The 12,154-nt window shown below is 52.6% G+C and overlaps 1 protein-coding gene across 2 annotated transcripts; it reads right to left on the bottom strand.

The window, feature by feature from the left end:
• Positions 1–1,284: 1,284 nt before the first annotated feature.
• On the bottom strand, positions 1,285–10,683 carry AP1M2 (adaptor related protein complex 1 subunit mu 2). Of its 2 annotated transcripts, none has more exons than XM_079915591.1 (12): positions 10,596–10,683; positions 9,311–9,467; positions 9,057–9,124; positions 7,037–7,167; positions 6,782–6,929; positions 6,541–6,667; positions 5,899–6,047; positions 5,747–5,818; positions 3,465–3,623; positions 2,840–2,965; positions 2,120–2,195; positions 1,285–1,689 (listed from the first exon to the last, which is right to left on the bottom strand). In XM_079915591.1, exons 1-12 carry the CDS (start codon positions 10,635–10,637, stop codon positions 1,667–1,669), a joined length of 1,278 nt encoding a protein of 425 aa, XP_079771717.1. In that variant the 5' UTR covers positions 10,638–10,683; the 3' UTR covers positions 1,285–1,666. The 2 variants fall into 2 exon arrangements, with proteins under 2 accessions (XP_079771717.1, XP_079771718.1); XM_079915592.1 differs by having other exon boundaries at positions 5,899–6,041.
• Positions 10,684–12,154: the final 1,471 nt, after the last annotated feature.

The raw sequence follows: 12,154 nt of genomic DNA, 5'->3' as shown, positions 1-12,154 counted from the left end.
GGGCGTGGGCGGGTCCGCTTCTGATTGGGCGAACTGCGGCGACCGGTAGACCGCCGGCAATGGCGGGGTTTTCGGTTTTTCAAATGCGCCGGGCGGGCGGGAAAGAGGGCCGGTTTAACTGACCCAGGGGAGAAAGGTCAGGAGCAGAGTAGCACGGGCCGCTCCGGGACCTCGGCACCTCCGAGGGAAAGGGAGGCAGGGCTGGGGCCGCCCTGTTCGGAGTTCTACCGTGCGATAAGTATTTAATAGCTCTTACTGTGCTGAGCGCTTTATTTGATTCATTCACTCTCTGTGTGCAGGAACCGTTCTCTGTGTGCAGGAACCCGGCGCTGGGGAGCGCACATTCAAGCAACTAAATAATTTTAGATAGTCTTAAGCACGGTGAAGAAAATAAAACGTGGAAATGGGGTGGATGAGGAAGGAATCACATTCGGCTCAGATGGGGCCAGCCGGGGCACAGCAAGTGCAAGGGCGTGGAGGAAAGTTCACGCTGCAGGTGCCACGTGGGTAAGCCTGGGAGGCGAGAGTCGCGGTCGGAGGCTCTTAACAGAGACCTTCAAACATTTACGGAGCACCTACTGTGTACTAGGCGGCCAAGTGGAGAGCAAGCTGGGTGCCTCCTGCTGCAGGACGCCTACCGTTTAGGGCTGGAGAAGACAATAATTACATATTTTCAGAATGGTATACACTGTGGAGCTGACAAATCGGGATAAGTAATAGTCTCTTGGGAAAAGGAGGCCGTTGAAAGAGAGAGGTCAGAGAGGGCCACCCTGAGGAGGTGACATTTGATTTGAGACCTGAAGGTGAGGGAAGGAGCCATGTGGATCTCTGGGGGAAAGCATACCAGGTGAAGACGCTGCAGATGTAAAGGCCCTAAGGTAGGAGCACGCCTAGTAAGTCCAGGAAGAGTGAGGGAGAGGGGGAGAGAGGGGGCAGGAGGTGAGGGCAGGTAGGGGACGGGGAGGGGTAATGTTGATCAGGCCTGTGGGCTGCTGTGAGCGCTTGACTTTTACTTTTTAAAAAGAATGGAGCTATGATCTGATTTAGGAGTTAACGGGCGCCCTCTGGCGGCTATGATGGTAACTGGCTGTCGTGGGGGAGGGAAGCCCAGAGCCCTGGGAACCAAAGTGGGGGCAACGGCGAGGGCCCAGATGAGTGGCAACCGGGATGAGAAATGGATATGTGTTGCTCACGCTTATCCCAGCGCTTCAGGGGACAGCCCTGGCACCCCCTAGCCGCCAGCCAAGAAACACATAACAGCAGCGAGATTCATTTTTAATGCCATCCTAAAACTCAGAATGGGCCAGCGGGGTCTCTGGGCTCGCGGTGTCTCTGGGTTCAGCAGCTGTGGAGGAGGGCCTCCCCACACCTCCTAAGGCAGGTCACTGCAAGAAGGCACTCATGAGGGGGACTTCAAGTCCCTTTTCTATTTCTTCATATAAAATGGGAGAGGGGAGGGGCGGGAGCCTGGAGACAGGGAGACTATCCCTCCCAGCCTATGGGTAAAGGAAAAGGCTGGGAGCCCGCCAGCCCTTACGAAACTGCTAATTCAGGGACTGCCGTCCCCCACACACACACGCATCCCATCTTCCCTCTCTCTCTAGAGTTCGCAGTCGGGGCCTGAGGAGAGGACGGCCCATGTTCAAGCCCCCACTTCTTCTCCCTTCTAGCTGGTACGAAGCTGATAATCTGCAGGGAAACAATGAGCGGGGACCATCTCAGAACTGGGGAAAGGAGACAAAGGGACAGGCCCCCCACCCAAGTCCAGCCCCTTCCCCAGCGCTCATGATCAACCCTACAGGTATGTAACAAGGCTACGGACTGGCTCAAACATGGGGACTGTAACCACAGCAACAAGCCTGCTTCCAGGCAGTAGATGGGGGTGCTATGTGTTCAGCCCCTCATCCAAACCCCACCACCACTAACCTGGACTGGCAACTGTCCCCACTTTAAAGATAAGCAAACCGAGGCCCAGGGTGGCACACTGCCAAAGACAGGGTAGACTTGGGGCCAGGCCTGTTGAGTTTTGGAGCCCTCTGAGACAGGATGTATTAAAGCCCCAAGACCATCCCCTTTCATCTCCTTGTCTCCGTCATCCCAGGGAGCTGGGCTGCCTTACCGCCACTCTGGGTGATATAGCGGACCCAGGGCAGGGCCTGGTAACCACTCTTCTCGATGATCTTCATGTATCGGACCTGAAAAGGGATGAAAGGAGGTGGCCCATGCTAGGGGGAGAGAGCTGGCTGGGGCCAGGGGAAAATATATAACACAACTACGGGGAATAAGAAAGCACAGGCTTGGGGACTTCTGTGGTGGCACAGTGGTGCCTGAGCTCCCAATGCAGGGGACCTGGGGTTCGATCTCTGGTCAAGGGACTTGATCCCACATGCATGCTGTAACTAAGAGTTCGCATGCCACAACTAAGGAGACCGCCTGCCGCAACTAAGACCCAGTGCAACCAAATAAATAAATAAATATTAAAAAAAAAAAAAAAGGAAGCACAGACTTGGAGAAATGAAGTAACATGGCTCAGGGCAAAGATGTGGCAAGGAGAGTGTGTGTGGGGGTTAGGGGAGAGGTGGTCCAGGACAGTGGGAAAGATGGCCCAGTATAAGGGAAGAGACAGAACACAGTTTAGGCACAGGGCAAAGTAAGAGGGGGAGGGGGAGGGGACCCAGGCTGAGAGTAGAAAAGGCAACACTGTTCCAGGAAAAGACAAGGATGATTGCAAAGGAGAGATGAGCCAGGCCAGGGAATGGAGGTGATCCAAGCTAAGAGACGGGAGAGCAGGGAACCCACTGAGGTCAAGGAGAGGAGCCACTCTGCCCACTTCTCTCACCTGGATCCCGGAGACGGTGAAATAGGGGATCTCAAACTTGACTCCGATGGGGGGCCGGCCCTCTACCTCCTCCTTCTCCACGCTGGGGAGGCCAAAGTGGGCGCGCATCAGGTACTCCTTGCCCCCCTGAGGGCACATGGAGGTATCAGACACACTGAGGGGCCCCTCTATACCCCAGACAATCCTCATGGCAGCCCCTAGGTGTAGGCTCTGCTCTCAGCCCGTTTTACAGACCAGAAAGTAAAGGCTCCTGGCCAAGACTCACAGCCAAAGCTTCTGGTTGGGGACCTTCTAATGATCACCTCCCATTTTCCAGGCCCTGATGAACAGCCCCACCAATATCCCAGGGACAGACCAATCCTCCCTCCAGCAGCCCAAGGATGTGGGTAACATGATATTGCCTATTTTACAGATGGGCAAACTGAGGCTCCATGAGAGGAAGTGGGATTCCCAAGGCTGTCTGGGATTGGGAGAATTTAACTATTATGCTGGTCTGGATTCCAGCTTTATCATCCCCGAAGGATAGCCGTGTGCACACGTAGGTGGCTCTCTGATTTATTCTCTGCCTTGCTCTCAAGAAGCAGGGGTAGGTCCCCCAGATCCCCCGCCCATCCCCGGTGCTCACCGGGAAAGACTTGATACTCCAGATAACGACGTTCTTCTCTGGCATGTACTTGGCACTGCCCACGCTGGTCTTGAAGCGTGGGGAGTCGGCATCGCTGGGTACCGGCACAGATATCTCCACGCTGTTGGCCACCGACTGCTTCTTAAACTGCCCCTTAGCCTGTCAGTGGAGAGAACATGGAGCATGAGGAGTTCACTCAGGCAAATTTTCACCAAGGCCTTTTCATGTGCCAGCTCATCAAGAGCCCTGAAGTGGGGACCATAATCCAGCCTATTTTCCAGATGAGGAAACAGGCACAGAGAAGTTAAAGCATTTGCCTGGAGACACACAGCCAACAAGTGGCAGAGCCGGGGTCCACACCCAGGAGAGACTCCAGAGGTCCTGATTTTGTTTTTCTGTTTTGTTTTTTGGCTGTATGCAGAGCATGCAAGATCTTAGTTCCCCGACCAGGGATGGAACCCACTCCCCCTGCAGTGGAAGCGCAAAGTCTTAACCACTGGACTGCCAGGGAGGTCCCCCAGAGGCCCTGCTTTTGGTGCCTTCCGTTTGGAAAGTGTCATACACCTTTGTCTGGTTCAAAAGATCCCTCATTTGAGCAGCCTCTAAGGCAGGCTCTGCTCTCAGCCCACTTCACAGACAAGAAAGTAAAGGCTCCTGGCCAAGACTCACAGCCGAAGATTCTGACTGCAAAGCCTGAAGGGTCCTCAGCCCATCACAGAGTTTTCATTTGAAAGCTGAAATTTACCGACCCCCTACCATGTGCTGGGCCCTGTGCCAAGCAGTTAGCCCTCTCACTAATTCTCTAAAGTAGGAGCCATTCCTAAGGTCCATTTTACAGATGAGGAGACTGAGGCCCAGAGAGAAAGAGCATTTTGCCCGAGTCACGCAGTTGATAACCAGCACAGCAGGGATTTGACCCAAGCTTGTGTTCTCAATCCTCACATGTTCTCCTTACAGATAAGTTACAACATTATAGCCAGATCTTTTTTAAGATCTGGCTTTTAACACAAGGACTCTAAGTGTCCATGTGCAGTAGCTAGCATTATGATGACTGCTCTTATTTATGAATTTGGTGGTGGGGGGGGATATATGAGAGGTGGGATTGGGGGCAGAGGACCTGGAGGTAAAACAATGCAGGGGGTGTTCTTTCTGGAAGGCACCAGCTTTAAGGCCCTTTCCACTTTCCCTCCCCGTAGAGATGGGGACACTGGGGATGTCAACACCCCCGCCCCGCGACCAACCACTCCACAACCCAGCTCCCCGAAGACTAAGACTGGGGAACAAAGTTAAATCGGAGAACACAGACTCTTGAGCCAGGCAGACCCAAGTTCAACCTGCCCCCTCCCTTCCTAGATGAATGACATCTTAATTCTTCTGGGCCTCAGTTTCCCCATCTGTAAATGGGGCTAACTATATGCTCTGGAGAAGCTCTTGCTTGGGGCACCAGCAGACAAGCACAGGGGTATTCATGGTAAGGTGAACCAGAGTAGCCAGGAACTGAAAACAACCCATGCAAGAGATGGGACGGAAGATTCTCACGGTGGAATATTCTACAGCCACAGAAATGGATGCACTAAGCTCTGGCTGCTGGGATTCCTCTTAAAAATCCACGTTACCTGAACAAAGCAAATTATACAGAAAGTCATACAGCTCCAGTCCATGGATATAAAGGTCAGAAACCAGAAGAATGAAATATTTGTGGTTATAAATGCAGGTGGCAAAACTATAAAGGAAAGCAAAGAAATTATTTACAGGAAATTCAAAATTGTGATTACCTGCAGGCAAAAGGGGAGCAGTAATTGGGAGAGGGGCAGGTGGGGGTTCAGAAGAGCTGGTGGAGCCAGGCACGTTCAGATAAGCTGTGTGGTTTATTATTAATCTTTAAACCATATAAATACACTATATGGTTTATCTACGTGTATGAAAGTAAATAAGTAAAACAGATCATGTGTCAGATGGTGGTAAGTAATAAGGGAAAAACTACAGCAAAGAAGGGAGGTGGGAAAATCAGGGAGGGCTTCTCTGAGGAGGTGACATTTAAGCAAAGAACTGAAGGAGGTGAAGGAGCAAGCTATGTGTATATATGGGTGGCTGGGGGCAGAATGATCCAGGGGACAGCCGGGGACCATGCCTGGCATGTTTGAGAACCAGCCAGAAGACTCATGTGGCTGGAAGGAAGTGAGGGGCAGGGAGGGAGGTAGGAGATGAGGTTACACTGATGGGGGAGGGGGGGCGGGTATGAAGGGGCGGATCCAGCATTGTAATTATTCCCCAGGGCCCACCTTGACCATGATCTCCACGCGGCTGTGGGAGAATTTCTCAATGACAGATTCAATCCAGATCAGCGGCTTGACCTACAGACAGAGGAAGAGGGAGTTCTCCGAGGCTCTGGGGTCAACTCTTACCCCTTGCCAGGGGCTTGACCCTGCCTTACCTGGGTGCTGAGGCGGTAGGACATGAGCTCGAAGTCACCGTCGGGCGGAATGAAGGAGATGGTACGGTCGTTGTCGAAGCGAGACAGCCGCACACACTGGTGGAATTTCACATCCTCCAGTTCCACGGACTTGTTCTTACTCCCTGAAACTCGGAGCCGAGTGAGCAGCGTGATCCTGAAGCCTGGGGCGACCCTGGAGCCCGGGACATGGTCCCTATCCTTGTCTTCCCTTTCTGCCGCTACGATCACCCCCATTTAACAGATAAGGAAACTGAGGCCCGGAGTGGATGAGTAACTTGCCCAGGGTCACCCAGCTGGCCAGGAGCGGAGCTAGGATCTGAACTCCGGGAATCAGGCTCTTGCTGCCAGGTTGTTAAATATGATGCTGTTCTGTCCCCTACTCCCGCTAGAATGTCAGACCCATGAGGGCAGGGATTTTTTTCTTCACTGCGGTCTCCTTGCGCCTGGCACTCAATAATGAAGCAGTTGTTTGCGCAAGGAACCAGCAGCTGCAGTACTGGTTACAACCAGAAGAGGGCGGGCGAGTGCTATTTCAGAACTGACTGCAAGTCTCTCGGTACCACCCACCCCTGATGGGACGAAGTCTCAGGCTCCCGCTTGCGCCCCCTTCCAGAAACTTACGGCCAGTGAGCTCGAAGAGCACGCGGTCATTGAGGCCCAGCCTCAGCTCCGGCATTCCTGACAGAAACACCTTGAGCTTGATGGTGCCCACGATCTCACTCAGCAGGACACTGCCGTTGGCATTGACCTGAGGATGGACACACGGCGGGGGGGGGGGGGGGGGGGCGGTGTGAACAGGCATAGGGCCCACTCTCCTGCCCTAAGGCCATGGCAGGGGTGGGGCAGAGGTATGGGGGCTCACCAGCAGGTTGACGGACTCTATGACATCGATGAAGACTTCGTTCTTCTTGTATTTGATGCCCTCCGAGCGCCAGGACACAGCATTGGTGACAGTGGGTGGCACTCGCGACTTGCCCGTCTCCAGCTTGTTGCCCTGCTGCGTGATGTATCTGGCAGGGCAGGGAGATGAGCAGGTAGGCCCAGGGACACTTCCCCAGCCCTCCCCAACTTTCTTCTACCCATGGCCCACACTGTGGTTGACCCAGGGCCCACTCACTCCTGCAGGATTTTGCTGTCCGTGGTCTGTGGGAAGCCGAAGTCCATGAGCTCATCCAGCAGCTCGTAGACGATGACAAAGTTGTCTCGAATGCTTTCCTCCTCCAGCTCCTTGAAGTATTCAGAGAATACCTGCGGGTGCAGGGAGACCGACATCCACAGAGGTGTGGCTGGTGTAGCTGTGGGCTGAGTAGCCACCCAACAAGCAACTATTGAGTGCCTACTATATACCACTGTCGGTATATTAATGGTGAACAAAGCCAACAGGGTCTCTGCCCTCCTGGAATGGACCCACCTCAGAACAAGGTTTGTAAATGCATGAAATAAAATACACAAGAAGGGAATTCCCTGGTGGTCCAGTGGTTAGGACTCTGCACTTTCACTGCCAAGGGCCCAGGTTTCATCCCTGGTTAGGGAACTAAGATCTCACAAGCCAAGATGCAACGCGTAGCAAAAAACAAAAAGAAACGCAAGATGGCAAAGGAAAACTGTTACACAGAAATACGTCTCAGTTTATGGACTCCCTGAATTCTATCCAGGGGCCCTTGGGACTTGGGGGACCCCAAGATGGGAGTCCCTGGGATTAATAGGTATCACCACAGCAGAGAACCTGTCAGTCACCCAGCATTGGAAACCTCATCCTTCATCCTGCTCCAGCCTCTCTGGCCTTTTTTCTGTTCCCATCTCAGGGCCTTTGCACATGCTATGCCCACTGCTTAGGACACTCTCCTCACAGCAGCCTCCTTGTGACAGGCCTCAGCTCCTCAGTGAAGCCACCACTATCCCTTGACCCCTGTGAGTATCAGGGTGAGACTAGCACCCCAGTGACTGGTTATCACAATGTCCCTTTGAATCTCCTTCTTGCCCTTTATTTTTTTATATACATATTTATTTATTTATTTTGGGGGGTCTTTGTTGCTGCACATGGGCTTTCTCCAGTTGCGGCGAGTAGGAGCGGGGGCTATTCTTTGTTGTGGTGCGTGGGCTTCTCTTTGCAGTGGCTTCTCTTGTTGCGGAGCATGGGCCCTAGAACGTGAGGGCTTCAGTAGTTGTGGCGCACAGCCTTAGTTGCTCTGTGGCATGTGGGATATTCCTGGACCAGGGCTCGAACCTGTGTCCCCTGCATTGGCAGGCAGATTCTTAACCACTGCACCACCAGGGAAGTCCCTCCTTCTTGCCCTTTAACTCCTCAGCATAGGCAGGGACAGTGCCTGTCTTATGCACAGCTGTGTCCCCACCTCTGCCTGGCAGAGAGGAGACAAATCAATACAGATCTCTTGTTTGTCGAAGTATAGTATATTACTAGGAATTTCTTTTGGCTGCACCGTGCGGTATGCAGGATCTTAGGTCCCTGACCAGGGATCGAACCCGTGTGCCCTGCAGTGGAAGCACAGAGTCTTAACGACTGGATGGCCAGGGAAGTCCAGGACTCTGTGCTTTCACTGCCGAGGGTGTGGGTTCGATCCCTGGTCGGGAACTAAGATCCCATAAGCCACACGGCGGCCAAAGGAAAAAAAAAGTATTTACTGAGCACTTTCTCAGTCATTGAGGATGGCATATAGTAAGGGCTCAATAAATTACCACATGATAGTATGATACAACATTAGTGGTAATGCTAACAATAATACCAACCCTTTATTGAGCACTTACTGTATACTGAGCACTGTTTTAGGCACTTTAGAGGTACAAATTTGATTAATTTGTACAACAACCCTGCGGCAGGACTAAACCCAGTTGAGAGGCACAGAGAGAAGTGACTTGTTCAAGGTCACACAGCCAGGAAGTGGGGGAGCTGGGTCTGGAACCCAGTTCCCTCTGGTTCAGTTTTGAGCACCGGAGACCTCCTTGGTTCCTACCCTATAGGGAGAGATGATCCCACAGCAGCTAATGAGAACACAGAGCGATGGGGCTTTGATGGTGACACCCCCAGGGAAATCTTCCTAGGAGAGATGGATTCCGAAAGAGGTGGGCAAGACAGGTAGACAGACAGACCAGCCGGCCAATGGAAGGCCAGGACCTACCTCCACTGTCTTGTAGAGGAACGAGTACACGAGGGAGGCGTTGGCGTTCTTCAGAGTGGTGGCCACCACTGCGGGCAGCGAGGTTAAGGAAAATGTGCCGTTTTGGAGGGTTCCAATGGAGCACAGACCCTGAACCCTCACCCTCCAGCCTGAGCCACTGCTGTATTGTGCACCTCTTGTCCCAGCCCGCCACCTCTGGGCCTGAGCTGCCCACCACTCCGGGCCCCCAGGGATCCTCCCGTGGCCCCGGATACAGTAGAGGTTGCTGTATTTGATCCACAGGAAGTGGACCCGGCCGTGGCTCATCAGTGGGGCCAGGGCGCCCTCCTCCTCCCGCTGCATGAGCAGAGGCATGAAGTGCTCAATCTCACTCATGGCCACATCGCCCTTGTAGTTGCGGCTGATCAAGGGCTAAGGGTGGGCAGAGAAGGTCTGGTCACTGCTGGGATCCAGGGACTGTCCGCCCGGGGGCATCAGAGTGCCGAGCTCTGACCCTACTTGCTGGCTGAGGGGGCGTGGGCAAGGCTCTGCCTCTCTGCATCTCAGTTTCCTCCTCTGCAAAATGGGCACGTGATAATGACAGCTAGAGCGTCTAGAGCCCTCACTGACATCTGCTAAAGCCTGGTTGTTTGCTAATTTATTCTGTTGTCACCACAACCCTATGAGGTAGGTGGTATCACCATCTCCATTTTACAGATGGGGAAACTGAGGTATGAACCACGCCCATAGTCAGTGAGGAAGCTGGGAATTGAACGAAGATGCCCCGGCTCCAGAATTCCTGCTCTCAAGCCAGGCTCCATATGCACCAAATCGGTGAGGTAGTGACGATGAAAGGAAAGAAAGAGAGAAAAAAAGAAAAGAAACAATTATATCCATGTATCTCTCATACATCTCTCATAGTTCATATAGCTCTGCCTGGCAAGCAGCAATAATAATACCTACTTGGTGAGGTTGTTTAGTCCAGTGTTTAGAACAGAGAGGGCACCCGCAGGTCCTCACACACCTTAGCTCCCACTATGATTATTATCAGAAATATTATTTTCACCGCCACTGTTATTATTGCTACCGAATGACAAGACGAATGGGAGGGGGCACCAGAAAGGGACAGGACAGCCCCAAAGGGGAATTAGGCTCTCCGGCCCCTGCTGTCTTTCCCAAATATTAGCACTGTGGATGATGATGGCGACAGAAATAATAATTTCAATTGACTGAACGCCTAATGTTTGCAGCAGGGCTACTGTGCTAGGTGGTATACACGCATAAGGTTGTATTCGTTCTTCTTGGGTGGGGGCTTCTATTATTCCCATTTGTACGGACAGGGAGACTGAGGCTCAGAGAGGAGAAGCCCCTTGCCTCAGACACGCGGCTAGTGAACAGTGGAGGTGGGATTCGACGCGGGACTCCCAGGGATTGGGGGAGGGGTGTCCCCACGCCCCCAGAGCTTTCCGGGGCCTCGCTGCCTGCAAGGAGGGGCCGTCTCGGGGTCCGGGAGGGTGCAGCCTCACCTGTCCGTTCCCCACTTCCTGCGCCCAGACTCACCTTGCCCTTGACATCGAGGATGAAGACAGCCGAGGCGGACATGGTGGCGGCCGGCGGACCTGGCTGGTGGGGAGGGAGGGCCGGGAGGCGACGGTGGCGCCGCTTCCTTCTTCCTGCGGAAGCGCCCGCGCGCAGGTGAGCACCCAGGTGAGCGCGTCTTAAAGGGGAGGCCACCAGGTGAGCGGCGCAGTCTGCCGACGAGAAGACGCTGCGGGGGCAGGGAGGGGCGGAGCTTCGGATGGGACAGCTACCCCGCCTCACTTTCCCTTTGCGCCCTGGAGGGCTGATGGGTGGGGACCCCAGACCAACCAACTATGCATCCAACCAACCATCCACCCATCCATTCATCCATCTATTCATCTATCCATCCAACCAATCAACCATTCATCCATCCACCCATCCACTCATCTTCTTTTTTAATTAATTGATTAATTAATTTTTAATTTTATTTTATTGTTTTGGCTGCGTTGAGTCTTCGTTCGTTGCTGTGCGCAAGCTTTCTCTAGTTGCGGCGAGCAGGGGCTACTCTTCAGTGCGGTGCACGGGCTTCTCGTTGCGGTGGCTTCTCTTGTTGCGGAGCATGGGCTCTAGGCGCCTGGGCTTCAGTAGTTGTGGCACGCGGGCTCTCGAGTGCAGGCTCAGTAGTTGTGGCGCACGGGCTTAGTTGCTCCGCGGCATGTGGGATCTTCCTGGACCAGGGCTCGAACCCATGTCCCCTGCACTGGCAGGCGGATTCTTGACCATTGTGCCACCAGGGAAGTCCCCATCCACTCATCTTCTTTCTTCTGTCACTCCCACTGCATGTGCACCCGAATAGAGCAGGGACTTTGTCCTTTTCATGTCTGTGTCCCCAGGACCCGGTGCTGGGTGCTCAATATGTGTCTAATTAATTAATTATTACCATAAATATTTACTAAATAATTTATTCTTTCACTCAGTGACAGGAACTATGAGTTACACTCTTAGCAGGACAAATGTAGCTGCCTTTTTTTTTTTTTTTGGCCACAGCCATGTGGGATCTTACTTCCCCGACCAGGGATCAAACAAGTGGCCCCTGCCGTGGAAGCTCAGAGTCTTTTTTTTTTTTTAATTTATTTTATTTTTATTTATTTTTGGCTGCGTTGGGTCTTTGTTGCTGCGCGCGGGCTTTCTCTAGTTGTGGTGAGCGGGGGCTACTCTTGAAGCGCAGAGCCTTAATCACTGGACCGCCAGGGAATTCCCCAAGTAGCTGCTCTTATTGTTATTCCTAATGTTACTCTTTCAATTTTTTTTAATTAAAAAAATTTTTATACCGTTTTTAAAGGTCACACTCCATTGGCAATTGTTACAAAATATTGGCTATATTCCCCGTGTTGTACAATACATGCTGTAGCCTATCTTACACCTAATAGTTTGTGCCTCACCCCCCATCCCTATATTGCCCCTCCCCCTGCCACTGGTAACCATTAGTTTATCCTCTATATCTGTGAGTCTGGTTCTTTTTTGTTGTATTCACTGGTTTGTCGTAATTTTTAGATTCCACATATAAGTGATATAATACAGTATTTGTCATTCTCTGT

The sequence above is a fragment of the Stenella coeruleoalba genome, assembly GCF_951394435.1.
Source record: "Stenella coeruleoalba genome assembly, chromosome: 3".
Taxonomy (NCBI): domain Eukaryota; kingdom Metazoa; phylum Chordata; class Mammalia; order Artiodactyla; family Delphinidae; genus Stenella; species Stenella coeruleoalba.
The sequence above is the reverse complement of the archived record's forward strand: the minus strand, read 5'-3'. Positions and strand labels throughout refer to the sequence as shown.